This window comes from Erpetoichthys calabaricus, chromosome 3 (assembly GCF_900747795.2).
Source record: "Erpetoichthys calabaricus chromosome 3, fErpCal1.3, whole genome shotgun sequence".
Taxonomy (NCBI): domain Eukaryota; kingdom Metazoa; phylum Chordata; class Cladistia; order Polypteriformes; family Polypteridae; genus Erpetoichthys; species Erpetoichthys calabaricus.
Window position 1 is genome coordinate 307,684,929 of NC_041396.2, and position 22,332 is coordinate 307,707,260.

General features: G+C 54.7%; 2 protein-coding genes across 3 annotated transcripts; one reads left to right on the top strand and one right to left on the bottom strand.

Moving 5' to 3' along the window:
• Positions 1-889: 889 nt before the first annotated feature.
• Positions 890-5,469, top strand: mbd6 (methyl-CpG binding domain protein 6). 2 transcript variants are annotated; one of them, XM_051925395.1, is made up of 11 exons: positions 982-1,130; positions 1,588-1,713; positions 1,794-1,924; positions 2,008-2,110; positions 2,182-3,331; positions 3,408-3,856; positions 3,933-4,050; positions 4,132-4,709; positions 4,799-4,875; positions 4,990-5,062; positions 5,142-5,469. In XM_051925395.1, the coding sequence occupies exons 3-11, from the start codon at positions 1,812-1,814 to the stop codon at positions 5,181-5,183; spliced, it is 2,703 nt and encodes a 900-aa protein (XP_051781355.1). In that variant the 5' UTR covers positions 982-1,130; positions 1,588-1,713; positions 1,794-1,811; the 3' UTR covers positions 5,184-5,469. The 2 variants fall into 2 exon arrangements, with proteins under 2 accessions (XP_028648381.1, XP_051781355.1); XM_028792548.2 differs by lacking the exon at positions 1,588-1,713 and having other exon boundaries at positions 890-1,130.
• Positions 5,470-5,472: 3 nt separating this feature from the next.
• On the bottom strand, positions 5,473-19,611 carry dctn2 (dynactin 2 (p50)). Its single transcript, XM_028792551.2, has 14 exons — positions 19,436-19,611; positions 18,929-18,997; positions 10,704-10,800; positions 10,564-10,625; positions 10,383-10,481; positions 10,139-10,299; positions 9,923-10,067; positions 9,778-9,843; positions 9,658-9,696; positions 9,508-9,585; positions 9,356-9,427; positions 9,175-9,277; positions 5,747-5,838; positions 5,473-5,663 (listed from the first exon to the last, which is right to left on the bottom strand). The coding sequence occupies exons 1-14, from the start codon at positions 19,469-19,471 to the stop codon at positions 5,577-5,579; spliced, it is 1,206 nt and encodes a 401-aa protein (XP_028648384.1). The 5' UTR covers positions 19,472-19,611; the 3' UTR covers positions 5,473-5,576.
• Positions 19,612-22,332: the final 2,721 nt, after the last annotated feature.

The following is a 22,332-nucleotide window of genomic DNA, read 5'->3' on the forward strand; positions in this document are numbered from 1 at the left end:
TGAGTGGCACTATATAATAGATAAAGAGATAGACATAAAAGGCACTATAAATTATAAATAGATAGGAACGACACTATATAATAGATTGATAGATGAAAAGGGGACTACAAAATAGACAAGAAATGCACTATGTAATTAACAGATAGAGGTGAAAGGCACTATATAATATATAAACAGATGTGAAAGGCACAAAAAATGACATAAGAAAGGAAGTATATTATTAATAGAGAGATGTGAAAGGCACTATAAATTATAGACATATATGTATAATAGACAGACAGACAGGTGTGAAAGACACATTATAAATGAGAGATAAATGGATGTGCAAGGCACTGTATAAAAGATGGGTAAGAAAGGGACAATATAATAGATATCGATAGATGTGAAAGGCACTATATAATACATCTATACATAGATCGCTGTGACAGGCATAGGCACTACATAACAGCTAGATAGATAGATAGATAGATAGATAGATAGATAGATAGATAGATAGATAGATAGATAGATAGATAGATATGAAAGGCACTATATGATAGATAGATAGAGTGAAAGACGCTATAAATGACAGACGGATGTGAAAGGCACGATATAATAGATAGCTGGATGCTTGAATGTGTGTATATGGCGCCTTTCACCGGGTCTTCTCAGTACAGTTCAAACAGCACGCGGGTTCGAATTGGTCCTTAAGGTGCACAAGCCCCCCGCTTTTGTCCCTGCGCCACTCCCGTCGCTCTTGGCCCCCGTTGGCCCCTCCTGCCTCAGGTATTCGACGCCCCCGCCCCCCAGCCTGTGTCTCTCTCGCTTGCCTAATTTAGCGCTCGCAGCGAACGCCCTCCCCGCCCCCTCCTTAGCCAACCTCTCCGTGCGCGCGGCATGCTGGGATCGGAATTCCCAGGGCTGTCCCTGGTCGAGTGCGCATGCTCGCTGGGAAACTCCATGATTTTTGTTGGCACCGGATCCCGAGGAGAAGCTGCTCGCTGAAGCCGAGATCGGAGCCGCTCGGAGCCGCCGAATCGCAGCCAGGACGGGCGGTGTATGGGCGCAGCCGGGCCGGGTGGACACGTAGCCGACGGGGACCCCGGGTGGAGCGCACCTTCCGCCGGGAGTCGCCGCGATGCGCCGGAGCGGTGAGACCCTCTTTATTGCTCTTTGTTTTTTTTTTTTTTTTCCCCTTTCGCCAGATACGGACGGGAAGGCAGCGGGCGGGCGGGCGGGTGGCAGCTGTGCTGGTCGGCGGGCCGCTGGAGTGCATGTGGGCGGGGAGCGTGTGGTCAGCGGGGGCCGGGGGCAGCCGGCGGCGAGCGAGATGGGTGGTCATTGTGGCCTGCGGGGGCAGCGGAGACGGACGATGCGAAGAAGCAGTTGACCGGTGCCATCTGGCCGCTGTCGCTGCCGTCGCCGTACAGACAGTGAAGTCGGATCGGCCGCCGTTGAGCTGCCAGGCGAGTTGACCTTCGACCTTTCTCCTCCTCACGTCATGTCAGTGCAGACAACTGCGCCCGTCCAGCCGCCGTCCGCCTCCCGGAGTGGGTAGGTGGTGGGTGCCCGGCTGTCTTAATGGTGTGCCGCCTTGTGGCATTTCAGGTTGTGATGCAGTGAGGCACCGGACACGCATCAGCTGAGTGCTCGCTGGACGTCGGGGCCGAGCCATGCACACTGATCAGGCCAGTGAGTGGACGCTGCAGCTCCACGTTTTGTAAAAATGAGAAGGTACCCGTGCCCGGCCAGCCCACCGCACCCACCACAGCCACCCTGTGCCCCCCTTTGACCATTTGATCTTCTCCCACCAGGAAAGTCGTGAGCAGAAAATGACCGGAGGCAATGAGAGTGTCACAGGAGACCCAGATGGCGACCCACCGGTGGTCCAGGTTCCAGTGGGTTGGCAGCGAGTGGCAGACACGGGCGTCGTGGTCTACATCAGGTACTCTTCACCGGACGGGCTGGCTTCTTTACGTGTCCGTGCGCCGGAAGACCCCCACTTCTATTCTCTCTTCTTCCTTGCAGCCCCAGCAGCCGAGTCCTATGCTCCGTGGAGGAGGTGACCACGTATCTGCTGACCGATGGCACTTGTAAGTGTGGCCTGGAGTGCCCCCTGCTAGTGCACAAGGTATGTTGGTGGGTCGTCGTTGGTCCTCGCGGGGTCCCGTCCCCTGCTCTGACTTTGCGTCTCTCGTTTAGGTGTTCAACTTCGACCCCGAGGCGGTGGTGAGGTTGCGTAGCTCCGAGGACGTCAAGGCCGAAGAGGACATGACCAAACTGTGCAACCACCGGCGAAAAGTCATCGCCATGGCTACGCTGCGCAAGAGCATGGAGGCGTCCGGCCAGGTGCTAGACGTGCCACCGGCCCCTCTGGGGGGCGTCAAGGAGAAGGACCTCCTGAGCAGGCCCGGCCTCAGTGCTTCCAACTCCTCCTCCTCGCGGAGTCTGAAGGCCTGCTGCCCGGGCGGTGACCCCTCCATAGCTGCCTGTCTGCCCCAAGCTCAAGTCGGAGAAGGCCAGCTGCCCTCCATGCCCACCACTCCAGGGAGTTTGCCAGCGAGACTGAAGGCCCCAGGGGTCGCCTTGGATGTTTTACCTCAACGATGCCAGCCCACCTCCACTTTGGCCGACTCCTGTCCCCCCGGGGGCCTGTCCATCAAGTGGCCCAAGACCTGGCTGGAGACCATCCTGCAGCCGGCGGCAGCCGCCCCCCTCGGACAGCACCACTCGTTCCCGGCCAGCAGCCTTCTGTCGGCCGCCGCCAAGGCTCAGTCGGCGGGCCAGAAGGGGGGCACTTCGGCCGTCACAAGCACTTTACACAACGGAGGGGCCGGCCAGCCCCCGGGCATCTGCACCTCGCACGAATCTCCTGAACGGCAGGCCAGGAAGCCGCGCAAGCACTGCCCACCTCTGCTGCTGGACGTGGCCGACGAGCTGCCCAACTACCTGCTGGCCTCGGGGGCGGAGCCCACGGAAGGTGCCCTGCCCCGCCAGAACGAGCCGCCGGACACGGTCCAGAGCCGGACTCCCGTGCCCCCCACGGCACAACCGCTGTCCGCCTTACTTCAGCTCCTTGGCACGCAGACGTCGGCGGGCAGTTTTTCCACTTCTTCACCAGCCTTTCCGGCCATCAATCTGCACATTGGCTCTCCTTTGGCCGCCATGCCAGATGCCACCCCCTGTTCCAGCCTTGCAGTCGATGGCACCGCTCTGCAGGATCTCAATGGCCAGCTGTTGGCCGTGCTGGGGCAGCTGCCCTCCTCCTTGTCCACTCCTGTGCAGACCTCAGGGAATCTCAAGCCAATGGTGGGCCCCACTGCCAGCCTATCGGGCGGCAGCACCGTGACAGGTAGGGTGACCGCTGAGGCCCGCAGTCTGCCCGGGTGACCCGATGCTGATTTATTTTTTTCCTTCACCTTTCACAGGCACTTCGAACTGCGGCCTTCTTTCACCATCCTCGGGGGGGCTTCTGTGCCCGCTGCCCCTGGCAGACGCCTTCCCGCTGGTGAGCCAGGAGCCGCTGCTTCAGCTGCTGGCCGGCGCCGGGTTGCCCCCCGTCCTTAGCACTTCCTTCATCGCTGAGCCGGCGGCACCCCAAGTCAACCTGCTGCCGTCCCTGCTGGCCAGTCAGGCGGATGTCCCCGTTGGGCTCTGGGGTCTTCCCAACGTGGTGCTGCCCTCCACGGAGCTCTCGGACAAGCAGCCCGCCCAAGCCCTGCTGACCGCCTCCCTCTTGCCCCTCGGAGGGCTCAGCTTGGACTTCCTGCAGGCGCTGCCGGACAAGGCCACCCCCGACGACGGGACCCTCCAGAGCCTGCAGTCCCTGCTGTTCCCTGCCCTGCTGCCCCCGCTGGTGGCGACAGCTGATGCGCAGGTAAGTGCCACCCCGAGGGTCCGCTGGCGGGCACCCAGTTTGCACAAGTAAACATTCCTCTTGTCGCCCTCCGCAGGTTGGCTTCTCCGGCTCCGAGTCTGATGCCCTGCTTCCTGCCAACACGCCAGCATCCACCAAGCCGGGCACCCTGACCCCGCACTTGCTGCCCTCGCTCCTGGGTGGCAGCCTCCTGGGTAATCTGTGTTCACTGGGCAGTGTGGTGCCATCAGTGGACCGGGGGGCTGGCCGTGCTGACTGTTCTCCTCTTCCTGCAGGTGACCTTGTGACCCTAAGTGGTGGCAGCCTCCCACCTCTGCCCCTTTTACCAGCTGTGCCACTGCTCCCGGTGGGTGGGGCCGAGACCGTGGGCACCCCGGAGGAGGACCAGCAGCCCTCTGTGCCACCCCCCAAGTCCCTGGACTCCTACGGTGGCCTGATGGATGCCATGTACGGCTCCCTGTTGCAGACGGCCGACAAGAGAGGTCTGGACGTGGTCGGTCTGGCAGAGCCCCCCCTCGCCGCCCCCAGTGCCTTAGCCCCGCCTTTCCAAGGGGACGCCGCCGGCCAAAGCGGACCGCCATCTTACAGCCCCCGGAGGGCCTGTAGCGTCCGTAACCAGGACCTGACGAGGATCGGCATCGAGGCTGCCCATTCCCCGGCCCGCGGCACGCCCAAGCTAACAGATGGCAGCGGGACGCCACCTCGCTTTGATGCGGCCACACGGGCGGCTACCCCCGAGGAAGCCAAGCTGGGCCGACTCGGCCAGGAAGAAGGGGTCACTGGAGTGGATGGTTTGGGCGGCGCGCAGCCCCAGGAGGAGGGCGCCTTCCTGCAGCAGTCACCAGAGATGAAGGTGAGGGTGCCCGTCGCAGCCCAGCGTCACCGGTGTGGGCACTGCCCACCTACATTGGCATCAAACGTGTGTTCTTGTCTCACGTACAGGTCGATGTCATCCAGCCAGAGACCCCAAAGAGGGGCCGGAAGAGGAAGCAGAGGCTTGGCTGTGACCCCAGACTCCTGTAAGTGAGGGGCCCACCCTTGTGCCCACCCCAGTCCACTTACTGCAAGTGCTGTGATGGTCCGCGCCAGGAAGGCACCACTGACCGCCATCTCTTTTGTCCGTTTGTCTTCAGGCAGCACAAGCTGAGCAGCCGGAGCCGGGGGCACCTCAACGACAGCTGGCCCGAGCAGGACCCCCACAATCCCGTGAGTCTTAGGCCTGGGAGGGAGGCGGGCAGCGTGCCGGGTGGGTACAAGCGCTGACCCTGCCCCTTTGATCCCGCAGGAGCTGCCCATCAAGAGCCGCCGCAGGAAGCTGCTCAGATGAGCTTTGGCTTTGCCACTCAGGTTGCCCGCCATGCCAGGGAAACGCCCGACGCCTTAGGAGCCTTCTGGACGCCTCCCATTATGCAATTTTACAAGTGGACTTTGCGCGGGGCAGCGTGCCCGCCGTTTGCTCTTTTGTGTATAATATTTGTAGAGGATTTTTAATATGGTTTTGTATAAAAAAAAAAAAAAAAAAAGACCCCAACAGATCCACTAACTTGGCACGCGTAGCTTTTCTATGGGCCGAGACGTTCTAATTTAACATTAAAAGTGCAAAAAAAGCTCTCAGCTCGGGCACAAGGCGCTTTATTGAAGGGGATGCTACAGGACATGGCTGGGGCAGGCCTGGCGCTGCTGCTGTTGCCCACACACGGGCTGGCTGCTGCCTTTGGCGCTAGGGGCTTAGCTTCTTCATCCGGGTATCCAGGCTGGCAAAGTTGTCCTCCACGGCCACCAGGTTCTCCTTCATTGTGTGCTGGACCTGCAGAAACGGCAAGGAAGGTATCAGAAGAGGGGGTGCTGGACCCCTGTGTGTGTGTGGGGGGGGTCACCTGCCTTACATACCTGTGCCAACAGGGCTGCGTTGTCCTTCAGAGAGTTCTTGATCATCTGCTGGGTTGTGTCTAAGTGGGCCAGCAATTGTCCAAACTGCATGGCTGTTGAGAAAAGCAAAGCGCCCGTCAAGTGATGGGCATCAGCGGGGCATCCGGCTCTTTACAGTGGCATTCAAGGGGGACTCGGTGATTTATGAACAGAAAACCTGCTGCTCAAACTCCCCTCAACATTACCTACTGCCTGATGGACTTCATTTCCCAGCTGCCCCAAGGGTATTGGGTCCATCGGGGCTGCTGGGGACTTTAAAAGAGGGCCAGCTATCCTCTTGGTCCACCGGCCAACCCTTTACCGCCCCCTTGAGGCGACCAGTGCAGAAAGATAAACTAATCTCTGGGGGTGGATGGGTAAACCCAACATTCCCTGGTGGGGGGTCTTCGATTTGTGGGACGGTGGGCTCAGCTTCTCACTAAGTTTCTGTTTGATGGCCTCTTTTAGTGACTTCATGGGGGGAGCGCAGGGCTCTCTAGTGACGGCTAACTTGTGTGGCCCAGAAAACTGTCACCATGACTACTGTGGCCAGCTGCTGCCCATGAGATGTATTGGGGGGGGGGGGATCATGGAGCCTCTATGCTTCCATTGCACATTTCAGGCCACGTTTCCTCCCCAGTGACGAGTCCCAACTTCTCGTGATGCGCTTTCTGATTCGGGGAACCCATCGGCAAGTGACCTCTGCCATCATCACAGGAGTATGGGGCGATTGTGGAAACGGTGCCAGCTGAGATGCCAGTGGCACATTAACCCAAACACAACCCACCTTCTGTAATCAGGGCCTCCAAGTTTTGGCACGTTGCCTCTATGGGGCACCCCACCTTCACTCAACTCGAGACCCCCCTTTCTGTGCCCAGATAGCATGAAGGGGCATCAACACCCAACTCGGCCTTCATCCTCCCACGGATTTCCGTAATGATGGAACGCCGCCCTCCGTGGCCGTGCTTGGAGTCCTCGATGTGAAACGAACTCAGAGCGGACGTGTGCCACACGAGTCACGTCCTGCTCTCTCGCTCCCAAGACCCTCGCCACTCGGGGAGGTCGGTTACTGGACAGCCGTCGTGCGCCCCAACTAAACGACTTGAGGGTAAAGCTTCAGATTTCCGGTGGCTCCCATGCTTTGGAGTTACGAACTCTCATACTGCGTGGTGAACTGGGACACCAGTAGCACCAGTGCTTTCCTTGTGGGTAAGCCAACAAGGAAATCAAACACATCGGGTTAAAGATGGTGGATCTTTCTTCTCAAGTCGGGTTCTTCCCAAGGAGCCGCCTCCAAAAGGTCCAGGCTTCCACAAGCAACCGTATGGAAATATGCAAAGCTTGGCAGCACGCAGACTTCGTGACACAAAATGAGCTTTGAAAGGCTCAGCAGAACCCCAGGCTGATAGCTAAGTGGGAGGCCTCAAGAGCAACAGTGGCATCCGTCACCCACCACTGACCTCGTGGGTTTTGACCCCAAGCGAGATTTGGGCTCGTAAATACGGTGAAGGCCGAGTCAGACTCGGGGTGACGCGTCACAATGTTCCTTATGGTAATTAAGGCTGCCACCTAGTGGATAAAAACCAACATGCGGCTACAAATCCTGAACACTTCTGTGTGTTCTGCCACTTTAAGGTAACTCATGAATAGTCACAAGTGGGGCGGAGCCATCGGCCAATCAGAAAGGCGTGAGGCCAGTGTTAGAATTCGCTGAATCGAGCGACAGTGACGACTGGTCGGTCATGTTTGGTGTTGGCCAACCCTGCCCATTCTTGGTGCCCACTTACAGGGCTCCTGGTATATTCTGGGCTATTTACGATTTGTCAATGGTGGAGAAACAAACCGCCATGCTGAGCAAAGTCAGAAAAGTCACGGTAACCCGTTGGTTTGTCACTGTCACATGGGGGTGTTTTTTTAGTCTCCCGATACTGCAGGGCATGCTGGGTAAAGCAGTGAAGAGATGGCGGTGGGCCACAAGCCAGTTACTGCAGGTGCTCACTTTGGGTCCGATGACGACGCCAATCACTCAGCACCAAAACCGCACGATCGGGGGGACACACGTGTCAGGTGATCGTCGCCGAGGTGCTTGTCCCCAGTGATGACATAAGCACTGATGAGAGGCTCATGGGCCACAAGAGGAGACGGTGGTGGACATGGGGCCCAATTCAGCGTCAGGTTCGACACGCTAGGACTTCGAGACTTTACAACGGCAGGGGGTCCAGGTGGGGTGGCAAGGACAGTCAACACTGGCGGACCCTTTGCTTGTAAACCACTGGTGAGTATGGAAACGTCACTTGAACTGCTGCAGGTTTTACTTCAGAGGAAAAAGGGACGCGTGTGGCACTGGAGGACCAAAGTGCTGTGACACACCTGGTGACTCCGGTCACGTCAAAAGCGTCACGCCGCAGGGTGTGTCACAAAGAGACAAAATGACCGCAATCAAGCGGAACAACGAGAAACACCTCTGTCCTCTGTGTCCCCGTGGACGTCACTAAGCCCCCCGGTAAACGTAGTTTGTGGTCCTGATCATCCGGGTCAGGCACCGACTGTCGAGATCTGCCCAAACCACGCCCATGGGCGCTGGGGACCCTCACAAAACTGGTCACACGGAGGAGATGAGGTAAATCTGCAGTGGGCACCAGGCAGACCTTCTGTCGCACAGTAGCTCAACGCTTTTGGCTCGTTGTTTTGGGGATAAACATAAACGTGACGCTAAGGTGGGCAATCCAAAGGAACATCACGTCAGGTGGTTGTGGGGGTACTGGGACTGGTGAACCTCATAAAACAGGAGTGTCATCTGGAAGTTATGGGGGGGAGTGGACCCAAGCGTACCTCCAAAGTGGCAACGCAGACACAAACGTGTGGCCACCACCAAGCCCCACTCCTAAGTCCCACATCCTCGACCCCGGGACACCAGTCCAGTCCAGTCCAGTCCCGTCAGGAGGAACGCGCCAAAGGTCTGGCACAATACGGAGAGGAACTGGCGGGCCCGAGCATTTGCTTCAGGCCCACACCGACAAACATGAACTCGGTGTGCGTATAAAATCTGACTTGGCGATTAAAGATGGCAGTCGAGTTACTTTGGAGGAGGACGAGGACTCTGATGGCCACGGAGCAGAGACACCGAGGACCCCTGAACTGTTTGGTAACGTCAAGTGTGTGAAGTTGGGGGGTTTGGAGGTCTATGGAGACTATGGAGGCCAGAATACTCGCCAAGGCACCTTCAGTGTGACGCTGCCCCCTAGTGGCATGGGAGCACAGACCAGGCCGAGAAAGCAGCCGTATAGTGGGGACCCCCCCACCGTACCGCATGTCATCTTTCACAACACGTGCTCGGTGGCTAGTGACCATCGCAGAAGTTTGAAGAGCACCAGGCGCCCCCACCCCAGCCAACAGCGGTGCCCACCTACCTTGTTCATGAAGCTCCTTCAGGGCCACAAGCCGCTGCACCACCTGCGGCAGGGTCACGGCCATCGAGTCCCACTTCTGGACAACGTCAAACAGCTGCGAGATCTGCATAAAGACGACAAGAAGTGCTGAGTGGACAATCTGAAGCGAGCCCAGAGAGTCCGAGCCCACCCAGGTACCCACCTTGCTCTGGGTCTCCGTGTCCTCCAGTGCCGCCTTGTGTTTCGCAATCTCGTTCATCTTGCCAAGGACACACTGCAGGGGAGAAGATGTCAAGAAGACCTGGTTAGGTGGGCAGCTGTACCTTAGTTGGCACACCTGAAACTCGAGCCTACCTGGAGTCGGGCCTCCACCTGGTCCAATGCCACACAGTCCAAGGCGCCCACTTTGGCCTGCAGGACCTCGATGGTATCCTAGGAAAGACGAGAGACCCTTTAAGAAGCTGTGCCCTGTAGTGACGAGCAGCCAAACGCAGCACCACTCACCATAATGTTGGATCCCTGAAGTCCGGCGGTCAGAGGGCTCTGAAAAACAAGAGGAGGCTCAGGGGGTGCCACTTGGCATCAAGGCCACTTGGGGTGCCACTTCTCAAAGGCCACACCTACCATTCTCTCCGGTCCGGAGCCAATGGAGGCTTCCAGCTCCGCCAGTCTCTTCTCCAGCTCGGCAACCTGCAAGGAAGAGCAAGTGGCATCGTCAGCACAGGAGAGCTTCAGTGGAGGGCATGGTGGGCAAGCGAGTGGCCCTCACCTTGGCCACCTCGGAGAATTTCTCCTGTCCTGGCCGGCTGTGCAGCTCGTAGACCACCGCACCGTCGGGACTTCGGCTGGGGGGCTTCGGCTCGGCCTGCTTGGCTTTCTGGCTCTTGGCGGACTGCAGCTGAGTGAGAAGGCGCCTGCGGGACAAAACCAAGCGTCACGAGGGGCAGCCTGTCGGTGCCACAGTGGGTACAGGGGTGACACTCACTTGGCCAGCGCCCCGTCTGGGTCACTCAGGTTGATGGCGGCGTCCGGGCCCAGCACCGTCTCCAGGTGGGAGGACACCAGCTGCTGTTTGAGGAGACCTGCCTGCTTGGCCAGAGCCACCGGGGTCAGCTTCTCCTCCGACGAGGACTCCTTGGTGAGCACCTGGAAGAGAGGTGGACACTCAGTGGGCCATGCGGCGCCTCGGCGGGACCCCGATGTAGGAGGGCACACATACACTACTGTACCTGGATCTGCTCCACCTCCTCGGTGAGCTCCTGGATTTCGGCGAGCAGCCGCTGGTACTTCTGCTGAGGGCTCTCCTTCACGCTGGAGCCTTCTGGGAGCTGAAAGAGTGGAAGAGGAGGAGCCTGTCAATGGCACGGGCTGGTGGTCCTACTTACCAGCCCACCAGCAACCGATACGTACAATTTCAAAATCGCCAGCCTCGTAGCCGATCCGCCGGGCTTTGCTGATGCGATCGGAGAAATCTGCAGAGGAACACAAGAATGCGTGAGAGCGACCCACCAATGAGACGGGTGGTCCGTCCCCGAGGAGCGGCCACTTACCAAGCCCCCTGGTGCTGACCCGCTTGTCCTTGAACTTGTCGTAGGCGGCGTTGGGGTTGACCACGATGCGCTCCACGCTCTCACTGCACAGCTCCTCCTGGAAACAGACAGAGGCTGGTGAGTCTCGGGCACCGGCCTGGGCGCCATCTTAACAGACACTGGTTAGGCACAAAGATGAGATGATGGGAAAAATGGCGCGGCGGCATCTGGAGTGAGACACGAATGACTGGAGCGGGCACACCCTCACCCTGTGTGCCATGCAAGGCCACTCTGGCAGCCATTAATAGAAGGGCAGGCATGGTGCCCTCTAGCTGTGGGGGGGGGGGGGGGCATTTCAGTCGCACGTGTTTGATTATGGGATGTGCAGCTGGGGTCTAGGGGGCTGGAGGGGCCCCTGGTGACAATGACTATGGATAAACAATGAGAAGGTCCCTAAACTGGCACTGCTGGTCTCTCAAGTGGCGTTTGAGAATCGAAGCCCACCCTCTGGAAACATCTTTGAACAGGCAAACAGCTGATCTGCGTGCAAACAAGTCGTCTTCCTCTTCCTCCTTTCCCACCTCTATATGGGGTCGATGTGCCCGGTCAGCTTCCTCCACGTTGGCCTTCTTCACTTTCTCGTCCTCCTATGTCCACATCTTCATCGTCACCCCTCATGACAGGTCCAGACCACTTCAGTCTCCTTTCCTGTCCTTTCTCTACCCCTCTTGGTGGTCTCATTTCTTATTCTGCCCCTTTTCTGTGACTCCACACATCCATCATCTCTGCCTTCTCATTTCTGCCTCATCCATCTTCTTCTTCTCCTGCTGAGCCCCCTTCACTGTTCGTGTCTCAGCTCCAAACTTCATTGGTGGTCTTAAAAACCTGACCTTTAATGTTCTCCTTATCCCTTTGATCCCACCACACTCCTGACGCCTTCTTCCAGTTGTGCCCTCCACACTTCCCTCTCTGCCATCTCTGATCCTCCATATTTAAACGTCTCCACTCTTCTCAGTGCAGGTAACTTCTGACATACGCTGTCATCTTCTTCTTCCTCTCCACTTCACGTCTGGTGCCTCACACCTCAACATCCTCAGCACAATGCAACACTGGGGGGACTCGTCTCTTATCCTCTAAGTCAACACCTCCATTAGCAGATTAAAGAAGTGAGGACTTGAAGACCACCCCTGGTGCAGACCTCCTTGAACTGGGATCTCATCCATTTCCCGGACCCCCAGGTCTTCACTCACTCGGACATCCACTCCTCCATCACAAGCCAAACTAACAAAGCACAGAAGCAGAGCTCACAGATAAAGGTGGTCTTCTTGAAGAAATGACAGCCACACTGAGCTGCCCCCCTGGACTCATCCTCATAATCCAAATGAACAAAAATAGAGAACGTAAGTGCGGCCCACCATCTAGCAGCCCTTCAGGGGCTCCTTCAGGAGTCTGTGGGTGGGCCGGACTGTCTTACTTAAACCACAGATACCGGGGGTCTGCTGCTCTGTTATCGACGTGAGGGGTCTCATCATGCTGAGATCAAACGAGCTGCCGAGGGGTCTGGCAGAGGAATTCAAACAAGATGGCCGACTGACTGGAGGTCAATCGCCAATAGGTGGCGTAGACCTCAGGTGACCACAGGACTGGCCAGCCCAAGGGCGGACCCCTTGATGCTAAAAGACGTCTGCAAGAACATCACAGAGGTGACCTGACATGAAGTCATCTGAGCAGTCAGCAGGCCTTCAGGACCACCGCGCTCTGAGCTGATGAATCAAAGGGTGGCAGCACAGTAAGTCGACGTGTGTGACGGCGACTCGGGAGAAGACCACCCTGGCAGACTGGACATGCGCTGCCTGAGGGCCTCCTGGCAGCCATTTAGCCAAAAGCTGAAGTTGAACCACAGACGGCCATTTCAATGATAGCAAACCCACCGAGCAAGGGTCTCGGGAGGAAGACTTGGGGGGCTACGGACTGGCCCATCAAAGCCCTGATTGGAATCCCATTCAGATGTTCAAACTGGAAGCACATGCAAGAAAACCCACCAACATCCCACAATGGAAGCCATTGTGTCCAGAATGTCACCGAGTCGATGTCACAGGCTGGTGGGCCACAACAAGAAGTCAAACCAGCTACTGGTGTGACTGGCGGTCCAGCAGACGTCACACCTACGGATATTATCGGTGAATAAATAAACGATCAAGAAGGCACATAGTCCTGTTGTTTTGGGGTCTCAACCAGGATGGACCCCCCATTCCCTTACCTGGCCGGGAGGCAGAGACAATGGATGGACAGGGGTGGGCAGCCTCCTAAGACCACCTTCTCCATGGACATGCTAGACGGCAGCATTCCTGGGGCAGTATTGCCATTCATGTGTCTGCAGGGCATGCTGGGAGCTGCAGTCCCATTGGACCGCCACATGAGTGCCACCAGGCTTGTGCCCTCCTTGTAATGCCCTGGCTCAAGCGTAAAAAGGACCACCTCATCTCACTCTGGGGGGGGGGGGGGGGGGCAACATCTGCCTGGAGGGGCGAAGGAAGGAGAGAGGGAGGAATGGAAAAGAGAAGGAAAGAAAAGCAAGAGTGCTGGATACTGGGAGACCAGTGAAAAGGGATTTAGGACCGTAGCTGGCGCAATTGTGTCTGCAGTTTAAGTGTCTGTGATGCCCCTTCGTGCCCACCAAGTTTGTCACCTTTTCTCGGAAGGCGCTGGTTGCATGAAGGTCGACTGTTTGCCTGTTGGTGTTTGTTGAGAAAGTCAACATCTTCCAAGGGGGTGCACTTACTTTTTCACATGACTGCGGATTTCCAGAATCGGCCATCTGCTCACGGGTCACTCCGACTCAGCGTGTGACTTTTTCACAAGCTCAAAAGAAGGTGGTCTTTTTTAATTGGATTTGACTTCACAAGAGGGGACCCGGGGAGGGGGGGGTCCAGCAAATACTATTTATGCCACTGCATATCCTCATTAATCTGTCACAAGGATTGTGCCCACACAGCCTAGCAGATGCCAGGCGGCACAGCTGCGTGACACCATGTGACTCTGTCGGCATCTGCAGCTGGTGTTTTAGAGACCGGGCTGACCTGACACCCCCTGATTCAGCAGGACCCCCAAAGTGCTTGGGTACGGAGCTCGGGTCCTGGCCGTGTTCAAAACTGATGAAGACAACTTGAGAGTCAGGAATGGCACCCGCCCAAACCTGCCCATTAACAAATCCCTGAACTGACTGACAGACCCCCATCATCTCCTCTATTCATTCCAAAGTGTCAAACTGAAACTCGTCCGTGGCTCGTGTCACATGCTGACTGGCACACCAGGAGGTGCCCGACACCCAGCACTATTTGGAGTTGAACTCGGACACCAGTCAGCCATGCCGTGTGGCATTCTGGTCACCCCGGCATAACGTCTCAATGTCTGCAACAAAGCGGTTAACTCCTGACCAACACTCCACTATGGTGTCAGCTTGAAAGAATGCCAATGCATGTGGCACCAGGTCTGGGCAGACACCACCACCACCAACACGGGCACTAATTCCAACAAGTGACCCCTCAGAATGGCACGCATGGCAGATGCCCTCCAGAAGACATTTCACATGACTACAGACGGGTCTCAAATGGAAGTTCTTGAGGAGGAGACCACCGGTCAGCCCACTTGGGTGCTATCAACTCGGCTCAGTTTGGGTTTGCAGCTCCCAAGGAGCGGGTCACGGGCACAAGTGGCTGAAATGAGCCTCCTGTCTGAGGCTGCTGGGTTCAACCACAACAATCCAGAAGAACACTGAAGTAAAGCTGCTGCAGCCCAACAGCCGTGCCACCTGCACTTCGGAACAGCCAACCAACCTGACGCTGGGCATATTCAGACCTGGCTAGGGCTTGGACTGGAAAGTTGGTGTTGCTGCTGAAAGAGATGTTGGCAATGCCAGCAGGGGGCACTCACCCAATGATTTGAGTGTGGGGACGGGGACACTGCACTGTTAAAATGGGTGCCATCCTTCAGATGAGGTCCAGACTCTGCATAGCTATAAAAGACCCCTGGGCATCTTTTGAAGATGTAGGGTGTACCCCGATGTCCTGACTAAATTGCCCATCATGGCCTGGTCATTCTCTGTCCCTACCGACCTCTGCCATCCCTTCACCACCTAATAGCTCATGTGTGGCAAGTGTACAGGCGTAAGAATGGCTGCCATCGTATCACCCAGGTGGAGGCTGCACACTGATGGTCACACTGTCAGTGTAAAGCACCACATAAACTGAACTGTCTGTCATTGACAGCGGGTACTGGGCATGGCTCACCAGGAGGGTTGGCATGTCTCAGCTGCTGGAGCTGGAAGTACGAGTGGCCAACAGGACCAGGAAAGACGGCCGAGACACAAGGATGCCACAACATTTTAAGGGGGTGCTGGTGCTCAAGCTGGCGCATGCTGTGAAAAAGTATGTGCCCCCTTCCTGATCTCCTCTGGTTTGGATTATCTGCCAGGATGAATGGCTGCCAATCTTAATTTTAGATAATGGGGAGAAGAGAAGACACAGAGCACTGCTTAATAGCCATCAGCCTGCTACCCAAACCCGCTTACCCCCGAGCAGGGCTAAGGGGAAGACGGCGCCAACTTGATGTTATTTCGGTAGAACTGAGTGGACAGGACTGGGAGGCTCGATGGCCTGTCCTCATCCAGACTGTTCGGATGATGTTGTGATCGTCACCAGGATCAGTGGGGAGGTCCAACCTGAATCTTTAGTGACACATCGACCTTCAGGCTGGCCACCAGCTGGTCATAATTTGGTGCCAAATCAACTCCCAACAGCACTTCCACAAGATTCCCCTCTGCCCCTCTAGCAGGTGTGACTTGTGGCCTGCCTTCATCGTGGCATCGGTTACATTCATAGATCGAAATCCATCATCACTTCTATAAAACACTTCACTGGTCCCAAGTTTTAGATGCTGGTTGGCCATGCGGTTTGTCTGCCCGGCTCACAGGTCATGACACTAGTGGGGCATCAGCACTTGGCACATCCGGGTGACATTCCTAGTAAAGGCGCCACATGTGCTCCACATGCTGCTGTCATACTTAAATCACAAAAAAACGGGCGACTGTGACAAAGCGCTATGTGATGGCGGCTTTTTGTGACCGGGGGGCAGAATGCACGAGGGCCGCCCAAAGCGTTCAGGGGGCAAAATCTTTGTTGTCTGGCGCAACTCGACTTAGCGGACTTGAATTTAGTCGACCCTCGTCGTGAGAGTGACAATGTCACCATTGTAAGAGACGGCTCAGCCCGGCTGGGACGCCCCAAGAATGGAAGGAGGGCAGCATTTTTAGGGCACTGCCCCCTCCCCAGACGCTAGATGGCAGCTCCCCTAGAGTGTAGCAGTGCCCCAGATGCCCACAGGGCATCCTGGGAATTGGAGTTTGGTATCTCGGCCCTGTTGGGTGGCACCAGGGGAGTCGTGCTTCCCTAATAGCCCGGAAGTACCAGGAAGTCACAAACTTGAATTCTCCGTCTGACCGGGTCAAGGACTATTTAAAGGACCGCTGAAGACCCCCAGCAGGCGAGCCGGAGTCGGGGGGAGGTGGACGAAGCTTACTGGGAGGTGTGGAGGAGAAGAGAATAGAGAGATGAGAACAGTGTGCTTTGTGTTATTCATTGACTGTTTATTGTGGCTGTGGTTCTGGGTGGGCACCATGTAATTACTTCTGGGTGCTTTCACCCTGTGTCCTGAGTGTCTGACTGTTGGGTTTAATAACAGTGACCCCTAGCGTCCACACCATGAAGTTTCTAGAAGAACACCGGCCCTCGATCAAAGGAAACCTCACAAGAGATGAGGGGTTTAGGGGGGAAACTGAGCCATTTGGAAGGCACCACAGTAAGAGGACATCTTGGAATGGAATAGCTGGCCTCCCCCCACCAAGGGCACCACGACGAGTCATACAGGACGTCACAGAGGACCCCGGGAGAACATCCACCTCCGGCCGCAGCTCAGCGTTCAGGACGCCACTTGTAAGAAAGAGACGGAGGGGAAAAATGGGAGATGCTGTCCATGTGGAGCGTCAGAGCAAAGCAGCATCAGGATGATCTCCAAGGGTTCTGTCAAAAGGAAGACCCTCTGGAGCACACAGAGGTCCTGCAATGCCTGGCCAGAACATCAGGATGGCGCTGGGCGTGACGGGCTGCGAATGTTCTGAAGGCACAATTAGCTGGCTGTGTGGGTGAGACCCCGGAAGACGAGCCAAAAGACCAACTGGGTGGCACAGTCCTGGGGTCCTAACTTGGACCCAACAGAAGGTGTCGCTTTACAAACCTACCAAGGTGTCTGACTGAATGTAAAGAACAGCGGGGTTGGGGGGGTAACAGCTGGGGAGCGGGGGGTGCAATGTGGAGGATGAAGAGCAAACGACAGAAATCGTTTAGCTGTGATCACCAACCCCAGGGGCGCAGCAACCGAGTATTTAAACCGCTGGGGGCAATGGGGGGTGTTGGATGACGGTGTCACCTGAATACACCATGTTGTGATTTAAAAGTGGCATCGGGCGTCCACTCGGGCTCCCCTTCTCTGAAACCGCACAACATTCAAAAAGCGAGGAGGTCAGGAAGGGGGCAAAGACTTTTTCCCAGCCCTGCGCCTTCTCTCCGTTGATGTGGCACTCTGCCATGCCCTGCCCTGCCCTGCCCTGGTATGATGCCTTTTGAGAACTCAAGGGTCACAGCAGGGGTGTCCCCTGACATGTTATGTTTTACTGGCCAGGATTTCCAAACTGGATGAGCTGCCCGCTGCGGTGCCACACCGATGGGGGGTTACCAGTGTGGCCAGGTCTGCTGCCACATGCGGTGACTCACACCAGCACAAATGGCTGGCACACTCACACCGACACATGCCCGGCGCACACGCACTCACACTTGTGTCTTTTAGTCGCCATATAAAGACTTGACAGACCCCCCCAGTCATCCTTACAATGCCACACATGAATGGTGCCACACAAATACTGGTGGCTCTGATGGACACAGTGGCCACGATGGCACAGTCCAGCAGCTGAGAGGAAGGCCTCCTCTCTGAGGACAGAGCAGCTCTTACTGACTGGCACCAGATTTGAGCCCCTCCGAGAGTCTGTGTGTGGTATGCCTGGCAGAGTGGGCAGCACCATCTTGGTGCCCTTCACCACACGCGCACCTTCTTTCCATTACTCCACGTGCTGCTGGACCAGTTATGTCGTCAGGTGTTTCAGATGTTCTGGCATTAGATACCCTCGCCCAGTTGACCTGGCTTGCGAGTTGCCCACCTAGAGACCCTCCCTGATGCCCCCCCCCCCCTTTAACGGCTTTATTCTTTCGTGTGCCTTTGATACCAAGCAGACTCAATGGCATACTGAAGGATCTACCAGCCAAACCCTACATTGCACTTCATGGGGGCTTAAAGGATGGACCGGGGGCACATTATCCCACCCCATTTATACCCATTACAGTTACGTGCCAGTCTCAAGTAGAATGCATCAAAGGGTGACGGCCACCAGTGTCACCCCTTTAGTACACCCCGAAAGAAACTGCCAGCTGGCAATGCAGGTTCAAGAAAGGAAAAGAGAGGACTGTCAAGGGAAGGAGAGGATGCCAGCCTGCCAGCAAGCCAGCCAGAGCGCAGGTGAGATGGGCAAGGTGAGCGCACAGCACGCACATCAACACAAAGCGGGCAGGCGGGCGAGCAAATGAAGCACATCTTACCAGCTCCTGGCGTTTCACAGCAGAGAGCGAGAGCGAGAGGGGAAAGAGAGAAAGACAGGAGTTAGCATCCAGTTAACACACACACACACACACATACAGCGCGCCCCCGAGACGGGCACAAGCAATGGTCACCCGGTCCACCTGCCAGCCTCCATCGCGGTCCAAGGAAACATCACAGCTCCCCTTCCTGTGACTGCCATGGCACCAAGTGGCACACTCTAGTGTGGCTGCACCAGGAGCCGCGGCCAGCACTCTCACCAACCTTGGGCGCTATGCCACTTCATCGTGAGGATGCAAATTCAGTGCCAACCAAGGCTGGGTGCACCCTGTGGAAGGCCATCAGGCCTCGAGTCCAGGGCCTGCCTGTGTTTTCAAGCGGCTCACTCATCGGTCCGTTGCCCGTCAGTACCCGCTCAATGCCGGCCACACACCAAGGGCAGCGAGGAGCGCCACCTGTGGGTCACACCTGTCTACGCCTCATTCACTGGGAGCTCTGCAGCGACACCCTTCTGATCCCAGTGCCCTCCGCAGTGCGTTACTCACCGACTCAAACTGGGCCTGGTCATCCTCGGGAAGATCGTTCGTCTCGTAGACGTCGGGTTCATTCATGGCCTGCAAAGGGACAGACACGACAAGGGCTGTGAGCGGAGACGTCAGGCAAGCGGGGCACACGCGGCACATTCCGTTCGTTTCATTCACTGGCAGATATCTCTCCGTTCATTCGCTATGTGCCTGATGCCCTGGCGTCCAGTCCACAGCTGCCAGGCTCTGTCGTGCCATCACCCTCACCCTCTTTCCACACAGTGCGCCAGTCCTCAGGGGGCGCTACAGCAGCCTTGCCCTGGCACTGCGGAATGCCCTCCTTCCCTTTTTCGTTGGCACCCCCGCCCGTCGCGCTCTCTCCCCGGTGACGATTGTTTTGCAGGGCCGTGCCCGGTCCGGTGCCTGCTGCTCTCTCGCTCTTTCCCTTCATCCTCTTCCCCACCCTTGTCGCTCACCGGAGCGACTCTCCTCCCCTCCCTCCTCCTCTTCCTCACCCTCGGTACTCACAATGCCCGGCAAGTTAGCGTATTTGGGATCCGCCATATCGTGACGACGCTCTCAGCCTCACAGCTTAAGGCTGTCGCAACGACACAAGAATCCCGAATCCCGGCGAGCGAGCGAGCGAGCGAGCGAGCGGATGAAACAATACGAGAAATCCCAAGACGGAGCCGCGCTGAAGTCGCGCGAGAGCTGCTCCCCGGTGACGTCACGGGCGAAGGCGCATTCTGGGAGTCGAAGTGTTTCGCGCAGGGTGTTTGTTTGTCACATCCAGAGACGGTGCAGGTCAGAGGGTGCTGGAGAACGGCAGTGCCAGCTGGACTGGCGCAAAGGGCATCGATGTAGCAGAGTCACCGAATGTCAGCGCGAGATTGTGGGGATGTGCCTCGTGAAGGGACAGGCGACGCGCACCATTCCGCAGCAGCCAGCCGGGGACAGAATGTTGAGGGGTCCGGACGGGACTCTCGTGAGCACGAAGTGAACGAATCAGTTCGAATGTGCAGCCCGCAAGATAAATGTGCACCGCGAACAAATCGGCCTTGGCATCGTACCGAAGGGGTCTTGGCAGAGTGGGCTGACTCAGCGCTCAGTTTTAACAGTTCTCAATTTCTATAAGGAGCAGATACGAGTGACAGGCTGGTCAAGAAACGGCACTACATAATAAAACATAAATAGATAATTAAGACAATACGGGTATATAATAAAAAGAAGATAATGGAAAAACAAAATATAATGAAAAAAAGATAGAAGGATAAAGAAAAGGTACTATATAATAAACAGATACATGAAATAAATAGACAAAGGAAATGTACTATACATTAAAAAGCTAATCATATAGATATGCACTATATAATAAAATAATAATATAATAATAGTAATTCATTACATTTATATAGCGCTTTTCTCAGTACTCGAAGCGCTATCCACACAGGGAAGTTAAATAGATGGATAGATAAAGGAAAACCACCATATAACAGTAGAAGAATGGACAGATAACGGAAAGGCACTATATAATAAAAAGATCAACAGATAATGGAAAGGCAGTGTATAATCATAATCCAAATAGATGAATGGAACTATATAATGAAAACAGAGATGGATAGATAGAGAACTACTGTATATAATAGATAGATAGATGTGGGAGGCACTATGTGATAGATAGATAGGTAGATAGACAGATAGATAGAAAGGCACTATATAAAAGATAGATAGATGTGAAAGGTGCTATATGATAGATAGATAGATAGATAGATAGATAGATAGATAGATAGATAGATAGATGTGAAAGGTGTAATATGATAGATAGATAGATAGATAGATAGATAGATAGATAGATAGATAGATAGATAGATAGATAGATAGATAGAAAGGCACTATATAAAAGATAGATAGATGTGAAAGGTGCTATATGATAGATAGATAGATAGATAGATAGATAGATAGATAGATAGATAGATAGATAGATAGATAGATAGATAGATAGATGTGAAAGGTGTAATATGATAGATAGATAGATAGAAAGGCACTATATAAAAGATAGATAGATGTGAACGGTGCTACATGATAGATAGATAGATAGATAGATAGATAGATAGATAGATAGATAGATAGATAGATAGATAGAAAGGCACTATATAAAAGATAGATAGATAGATAGATAGATAGATAGATAGATAGATAGATAGATAGATAGATAGATAGATACAGTGGTGTGAAAAACTATTTGCCCCCTTCCTGATTTCTTATTCTTTTGCATGTTTGTCACACAAAATGTTTCTGATCATCAAACACATTTAACCATTAGTCAAATATAACACAAGTAAACACAAAATGCAGTTTTTAAATGATGGTTTTTATTATTTAGGGAGAAAAAAAATCCAAACCTACATGGCCCTGTGTGAAAAAGTAATTGCCCCCTTGTTAAAAAATAACCTAACTGTGGTGTATCACACCTGAGTTCAATTTCCGTAGCCACCCCCAGGCCTGATTACTGCCACACCTGTTTCAATCAAGAAATCACTTAAATAGGAGCTGCCTGACACAGAGAAGTTGACCAAAAGCACCTCAAAAGCTAGACATCATGCCAAGATCCAAAGAAATTCAGGAACAAATGAGAACAGAAGTAATTGAGATCTATCAGTCTGGTAAAGGTTATAAAGCCATTTCTAAAGCTTTGGGACTCCAGCGAACCACAGTGAGAGCCATTATCCACAAATGGCAAAAACATGGAACAGTGGTGAACCTTCCCAGGAGTGGCCGGCCGACCAAAATTACCCCAAGAGCGCAGAGACGACTCATCCGAGAGGTCACAAAAGACCCCAGGACAACGTCTAAAGAACTGCAGGCCTCACTTGCCTCAATTAAGGTCAATGTTCATGACTCCACCATAAGAAAGAGACTGGGCAAAAATGGCCTGCATGGCAGATGTCCAAGACGCAAACCACTGTTAAGCAAAAAGAACATTAGGGCTCGTCTCAATTTTGCTAAGAAACATCTCAATGATTGCCAAGACTTTTGGGAAAATACCTTGTGGACTGATGAGTCAAAAGTTGAACTTTTTGGAAGGCAAATGTCCCGTTACATCTGGCGTAAAAGGAACACAGCATTTCAGAAAAAGAACATCATACCAACAGTAAAATATGGTGGTGGTAGTGTGATGGTCTGGGGTTGTTTTGCTGCTTCAGGACCTGGAAGGCTTGCTGTGATAGATGGAACCATGAATTCTACTGTCTACCAAAAAATCCTGAAGGAGAATGTCCGGCCATCTGTTCGTCAACTCAAGCTGAAGCGATCTTGGGTGCTGCAACAGGACAATGACCCAAAACACACCAGCAAATCCACCTCTGAATGGCTGAAGAAAAACAAAATGAAGACTTTGGAGTGGCCTAGTCAAAGTCCTGACCTGA